The sequence below is a fragment of the Carassius auratus genome, unplaced genomic scaffold (assembly GCF_003368295.1).
Source record: "Carassius auratus strain Wakin unplaced genomic scaffold, ASM336829v1 scaf_tig00217011, whole genome shotgun sequence".
In the NCBI taxonomy this organism is placed as follows: Eukaryota; Metazoa; Chordata; class Actinopteri; order Cypriniformes; family Cyprinidae; genus Carassius; species Carassius auratus.
In genome coordinates, this window is record NW_020528849.1 from 138,272 (window position 1) to 145,670 (window position 7,399).

A 7,399-nucleotide genomic window follows, 5' to 3' on the forward strand; every position below is an offset into this window, starting at 1 on the left:
GCACAGATCTATAGGAGGTAGTTGACCAGTCACACCCAGTTTGTGGAGACTAGACTGCTGCACCGGACCTTCCCAGACAGTAAGCAGTTTCGGCCCAGAACCGGCCCACATTTGGCCCGCATGCATTTCACGCAGGCCAGATGTGGTGCCGGTTCTGGGCGAAATTGCTTGCTGTCTGGGTTGCTGCTTATGCTTCCAAGATATATGAGTGGTGAATGATGTTCTCACTCTAAAATATTTCAAGCAGCCTTGAACTGGACAGCAAACTTTTCTACAATCTCTAATAAGAATTTCGCAAGTGGAAGCACAGCTCTGAAAAATTCCAAGCAACAAATGCACACCCTAGGACCTGACAGTGGAGGTTCGCCTGTGGATGCCTATGTATATTTTACAGTTATTTACCTTAGAAAATACAGCAAGGGTTAACAGTGTGGTCTATGAACACACTATACAGATGGATTATGTAAAAGTTTATGTACATTATAGGCAGAACTATGAACATATGAACATCATTTACGCTAGAGCAATATTTACTGTTAATAACAAGTTTACTGTTTTTTTGTTTGTTTGTTTGTATGTTCTTTTGTAAATCAGATGTAGTGATGAACGTGTAGCTCCACGTAGACAGCGTTTCTCTAGATGTCCTCAATAGCAGGAAGTGGTGTCGCTGTGATGCGTTGGGCAGTTTTCACCACCCTCTGCAGTGCCTTGCGGTCAGCCACTGAGCAGTTCCCATACCAGACTGTGATGCAACTGGTCAGGATGCTCTCGATCGCACACAAGCGCAGCATGTGGGCAGGTGCTGTACCTCCTCCCTGTTGGCGTCTAATCATTGTTTCTGATGAGGCTAATCACCGTGGTGTCATCTGCAAACTTGATGATGGAGTTGGATCCATGCACAGGCTTGCAGTCCTGGGTGTAAAGGGAGTAGAGGAATGGGCTCAGCACACAGCCCTGTGGTACTCCAGTGTTAAGTGTGATCATAAGATGTAGGACAAGGGCCGGGCCCATGCAGGGCTCTATTGGTTCCCTTGTTTTAATTAGAAGTTCCCCCCTGCTCGGAATGCCTCCAAACTGCCCGGGCCCATATGCACCTGTATATCCTGCACAACCAGAATATGCCACTGGGGAGACCGATGTGTAGTTTAGGTACTTTAGGTACTGTTATCATGATCATTACCACCTTAAAGCTTTCCTTGGGGAAGAATAGGAAAATCCAAATGATTATTAATGTACTTATTCATACGTACGCTTATCCATGCGTATGTTATCCAGACATTTATCTACACGTACGTTATCCAGACACAAAGTTAAAAAAAATAACAAATTTCACCTCTTCTGGCATAACTTACTGCCTAACAGTGCTTATTTAAATGCTGTTTAAATATTGAAAGTGGAAAGCGTGCGAATTCTGACCCATTTGGCTTTCCATAGAACACACCCTGAGCAGCTCTGACATCACTGTTTTCAGTGAGAGACTCCGAGAAAGTGAAACTAACTTGATCAACAACATGGACGCCAGAAACCATCGAACTCTTTAAACAACTGAATATTGAGTCGTTCAGAGACCCTTGTGAACACATCTGATACTCACAGGTAAGTGATAGAAATTTAAGATAGATTGTCTTGAACAGGTTTCTAATGACAGTGGTCTGGTTTAGTAGGGTTTATGTCAGACTGGAATGAGTTGAACAGAAGCAGGGTTAAGCGTGTCAAATACTCAGATACTTTAGATGTTTACTGAACTGAAATGATATCAGAATTGTATGAACAGTATGTCATTAGATTGAACAAAGTTTGGTGTTTCTGTCATTTTGACACGCGACATAAAGACAAACAGATAAAACAGGAAGTAAATGACCTGCAGACAAACTGAACACAAACCTGCTTCACTGCAGCTGAAAATCACTTTAACATTACACAATAACTTATGATCATTTAATATATTTTGTGGAAAAATTAATCTAATTTTTGATAAGGAGATTCATATGTTTGTTGGAAAATATAAAGCTTGTACTTTGTACAACAGGTCATAGTTCAGATTGCTCAGTAAGTTTACGAGTCTCTTACTTTGTTTCAAACGAATGATTGTGTTTCCATCACTATCAGTTCTCACATTTTAACCAGTTAAACTATCATTTTTCTTTAAAAGGCTTTAAGAGGGAAAGAACAATGGCAGAATCTTCACTAACAGCAAGAAAAACCAGGAGACAGAGTATTGACAATTATCCTCCATGTAAGTCAATAACCCAGAAAAACACTTTGACTTTGACTTTTCTTTTATAATTTTGAATATGTACAGTTCAGGAATGTAATGCAGATCAAAAAATATAATCTTAACAATAATAATTATTGTACATATGTATTTATGAGCTTCACATTTAGGTTCTGATCATCTTGTCTGGGTTCATTTTACAATAATAACCAGCTGACTGTACATGATCTCTTTATATTTGAGTTTCTTCAGCACTCTTTGTCTCTAAACACTCTTTACATTCAACCAGCTTCATGATGTGCATCATGGGATTCTTCATAAACAGTATTGAAGGAGTTCACACTAATCCTAAATAATGTCTCTTTCCAGCAATGTCATCCTCCATGAGTTCACTGTCTGAGGAGATTCAGTGCTCTGTATGTCTGGATGTGTTCACTGATCCAGTCACGACTCCATGTGGACACAACTTCTGCAAGATCTGTCTGAATAAGTGCTGGGACAACAGCCAGACCTGCAGCTGTCCATACTGTAAAGAAACATTCAAGCAAAGACCTGATCTCAAGATTAATACCACACTCCGAGAGCTCGTAGACCACTATAAGAAGAAAAGTCCTGAGAAAACAACTGAAGTTCTGTGTGACTTCTGTGAGGAAAGAAAGCTGAAAGCGCTGAAGTCGTGTCTGGTGTGTCAGAGCTCTTACTGTGAAACTCACCTGGAGCCTCATTTGAGAGTGACACGTTTGAAGAAACACAAACTGATGGATCCTGTGAGTAATCTGGAGGACTATATATGTCAGAAACACGAGAGACCTCTGGATCTGTTCTGTAGAGATGATCAGACATGTGTGTGTTCATTCTGCACCGAGACAGACCACAAGAACCACAACACTGTTCCTATAGAAGAGGAGACTCAAGAGAAGAAGGTAGACGTTATTATTCTTTTAAAGGACTGATATCATGAGGAATCAGATTTTATTTCATATTGTGAGTTTGATCTGTGTTATGATAAATGTGTCTGTGTTGTTCTCTCTATAGACTGAACTGATGAAGACTCAGAAAGACGTGCAGCTGATGATCCAGAACAGAATCAAGAAGATTCAAGACATCAAACACTCAGCAGAAGTCAGAAAAGTGAGTTTAAAATAATTTGGACTTCAATAAACTTCAGTGTTTAGAAACATTGAGAAGACATAACAATAACAAAATAAACAAACAATCAAACGAATGACAGATGACTATCAGACTAAAATATACAGCAAAAGCCAATAAAACAAGAACTAAAATGTCCAGGGCTTGTTCTGCTCTCGTCCAGGGTGCAGAGTGAAGTTTAATTCTTCATTTGAGGGATTCTGAAAACACATGTAGCCTATGTATGTGAACAAAAATGTGTGAGCAATAGTTACACAGATTCTTCTGTTAGCAAACACTGCTAATAATGTGTTGCCTGTCCTGGTTGAGCAGAGAAACACAGAGAAGGAGAAAGCAGTCCGTGTGGAGCTCTTGACTGATCTCATCCGCTCCATTGAGAGACATCAGACTGAACTGCTGGAGATGATGGAGGAGCAGCAGAAAGCAGCAGAGAAACAGGAGCAAGAGCTGATTGAAGAGCTGGAGCAGGAGATCACTGAGCTAAAGATGAGAAACACTGAGCTGGAGCAGCTCTCACACACTGAAGATCACCTCCTACAGGTCAGTCAACATGATCTCTCTGATCAATCATAATGCAGGATATGACATGCTGAAGGATTTCTCCTCTCTCCTGCTGTAGATTCACTCATCCCTGTGCAGCTCTACAAACACCAGGAACTGGCCTGAGATCAGTATGAAGACTCATGAGAGTCTGGAGACTCTGAGGAGAGCTCTGACTCAACTGAAGGACACTATAGATGAGAAACTCACACTAACTGGTACATCAATACACACTGATCAGATAGAAACATGATAGTGTACTCTGTTCTTTAAATATAAGCTTCAGATCTGATTGTTTTCTTGTCATTAGTCTCTACAGAGCTGAAGTGGATGCAGCAGTATGCAGGTACAGTGTGCTGTCTGCACTACACTAGTTTACATTCATACACTCACTGCTTCATTACTGCACTACAATCTGATTCAACACTGGGTTAACTAAAAACATCAGCATCACAGAATATCTGTATTCTCTGTTTTCTCAGTGGATGTGACTCTGGATCCTGATACAGCTCATCCATATCTCATTCTGTCTGATGATGGAAAACAAGTGAGACATGGAGACATTAGACAGAAACTCCCAGACAAACCAGAGAGATTTGATACATGTGTAATTGTCTTGGGAAAGGAGGGATTCTCCTCAGGGAGATTTTATTTTGAGGTGCAGGTGAAGGGAAAGACTGACTGGACTTTAGGAGTGGTCAGAGAATCCATTAACAGGAAGGGACCGATCACACTGAGACCCAGAGATGGATACTGGACTGTGGTTCTGAGGAATGGAAATGAATATAAAGCCAGTGAGGATCGTCCTGTCTCTCTGTCTCTGAGAGTGAAGCCGCAGCGGGTCGGTGTGTTTGTGGATTATGACGAGGGTCTGGTCTCCTTTTATGATGTGGAGTCCAGCTCTCATATCTACTCTTTCACTGCTCAGTCTTTCACTGAAAAACTCTATCCATTATTTAGCCCATCCTTAAACTATGGAGGTAAAAACTCAAGCCCACTGATCATCACACCTGTCAGTTATAATAAATGAATTTACACAGTTATCAAATGAAAGATTAAAATAATGAATTTATAATAAAAAATCTGGAAACATTATGTGCTGCTATTTTTTTATCATTTGCTTTAGTTTTTTTAAATCCAAAAGATTGTATCACATATTTTTAATGTAAATATAATGCTTGTTCAGTAAATTGTTTTTTGTTCAACTTTTCATAAATATTCCTGAAATTTTTCTCCCTGACAAAGTGAAATTGCCAAAACAACAAAACTCTGATAATGTCTGTAGAACTGAGATGGCTGTGATCTTTCTGTTATAAGGAGTGAGACAGCAGAACACAATACACAATAAATATCACATAACATCACAAACAGAGGTCAGGATACATTTATTTATATTATTATACACAATATTTTCATATTATTATATAGATTGTTTTACATGTACATTTGAAAATAATTAGGACATATCCTTTGCCAATGTTAAAATTATTTTTAATATGCCAATAGAACATACAACAGATTTTCTCCAGGTGTTTATCAGTTTATTAAAATTTAGCAAAACGACAAATGTTTACTTTCACAACAAATTTTTACCACGTATTTTACGTGACTTTGGGCTTCTCCTTTGTTAAGTCGTGTAAATTAAAAAAAAACATGGTTGCTTGTTAGGAGAACCTGAGAATCAACTTGGTTTCTTTACACTTCTGTTTGCTGGTTTTCTCGATATATTGCTGTACAGAAGGCTATATACAGAAAGGCATCATCAGTTGTGAGTGTCGTGTTGCTCTCTCTGAGTTCACTGGGGCTCAGTACAAACCAGGGCCCAGTTCCCCAAAACGTTCTTATCACTAAGTAGTTCTAAACCAATTCCTTAACCTCTCTCATAACATTATGGCACAATTCCCGGCACGTTCAGTGAAAGTGACGTGACATTCAGCCAAGTATGGTGACCCATACTCAGAATTCGTGCTCTGCAATTAACCCAACTCTCTCTGCATTTAACCCATCCGAAGTGCACACGCAGTGAACACACACACACACACACACACACGGAGCAGTGGGCAGCCATTTATGCTGCAGCGCCCGGGGAGCAGTTGGGGGTTCGATGCCTCAAGTATATCTAAGTATATAAGTATATCTTCTGTAAGTCACACTTCCGTAAGGTTGGTCTGGAGCATTCGTAAGCTCTCTCTTAGCGTTGTTTGAGCTTAAGACGCTACTGTACAGCAGTCTTTAGAAATCAGCGCAGTGCAGTACAAGTCAAACTATGGTATGTTGACAATGTTGTGGCTCAACAATGATTTTATGTTATGGACATTTTAAGACTAATAATAAAATATGTTTGCAATGGATACAGGCCTATTTATAAGGTTGACTTTATGTGGTATCAGAACTAATATGGTGATAATTAGCCTAGGCTATTTCGTAATGTCAAAGTCTTTAAATTGGCAATCACTTTTGATAATTAAAATCTGAGCGCAGAGGCAGCGTGTTATTAAGCTTCCTAAGGGACACTTCATGGAACACAATTAGGAACATAAACAACTTTGGTAAGTCTCGATCTTTCAAGTCTTCTTAGTGCACTAAGAGTATGCGTTATCGGGGAACCAGGCCCTGAACAATTTAATACAAACAAATTTCTTATGAATCGATCAATCAGAGTTAGTTCAAAAAAGTCAAAAGAATGATGGATACCACAGACTTTTTTAACTTCACAATATAACATAATTTTATTATCGTAATTTTGACTTTATTCTTAAAATATTATGACGTTAATCTTACTTATTCTGTTATTTTTCAGCGTGGCACAAAAATGCTGCCTTATATGCTATTGAATGCAAACACAAGTTTAGCAAAGCGGCCCACAAACAAACAATAAATAAATAAATAAATAAACAAACAAACAAACAAAATAAAATAGAAGCGGGATGTTTGTCTTCTGAGTCAATGTTGCTAAAATGAATTTGATGAACTTGCCATTTCCTCATTGTACGTGCTTTTAGAGAGAAATGCATCTTTAGGATTACATAATGAAATAGTTTTTGTTTGTTGAGTAATTTCGTTTTAAAATAGTAATAGTCAAAAACAAAAAGTATTCTATAGATATGTTTATCATGTCGGTGAAGCACTCCTGCTCAAGACCAAAAGGAAAGAAATCGCATCCTGGGCCGGTTTCCTGATAACGATTAATCTTAGAGCCTTAGAGCGTTTTCAACGAGTAATTTTACGATTGTTTGTTATTGTTTCATGTGCGTTTCCCAAAAATGCACTTAACACAGTTGTAACTAACTTTAAGAAAAGAGTAAATAAGTAATTACTTTTGAACTTTTTTTTATTAGTCTCCTCTGTTAATGTAATGAATCCTTTATTTCCGACTCTATAGTGGAACGTTAATTTCGCATCTAGGAAGGTGGGACTGGCAAGTGAGACGGACACACGGAAGAAAGAAGGAAATCTCATGTCGCTCTAAAACACTCTGAAATTGTAAAGTTCTAA

The 7,399-nt window shown here is 38.7% G+C and overlaps 1 protein-coding gene across 9 annotated transcripts in view; it reads left to right on the forward strand.

Moving 5' to 3' along the window:
• LOC113099681 (E3 ubiquitin-protein ligase TRIM39-like) overlaps window positions 1–5,267 on the forward strand; it is a 69,045-nt gene extending 63,778 nt beyond the window's left edge. For 4 of the 9 annotated variants that reach the window (XM_026264590.1, XM_026264588.1, XM_026264589.1 and 1 more), the window contains 6 exons: window positions 2,585–3,138; window positions 3,251–3,346; window positions 3,677–3,904; window positions 3,984–4,122; window positions 4,215–4,250; window positions 4,387–5,267. In XM_026264590.1, the coding sequence (XP_026120375.1) occupies window positions 2,585–3,138; window positions 3,251–3,346; window positions 3,677–3,904; window positions 3,984–4,122; window positions 4,215–4,250; window positions 4,387–4,934 (1,601 nt within the window). In that variant the 3' untranslated portion in view covers window positions 4,935–5,267. Of the gene's footprint in view, window positions 1–1,470; window positions 1,597–2,026; window positions 2,050–2,152; window positions 2,237–2,584; window positions 3,139–3,250; window positions 3,347–3,676; window positions 3,905–3,983; window positions 4,123–4,214; window positions 4,251–4,386 lie in introns of those variants that run through there. The other 5 variants (XM_026264585.1, XM_026264584.1, XM_026264593.1 and 2 more) reach the window with 5 other exon arrangements.
• Window positions 5,268–7,399: the final 2,132 nt, after the last annotated feature.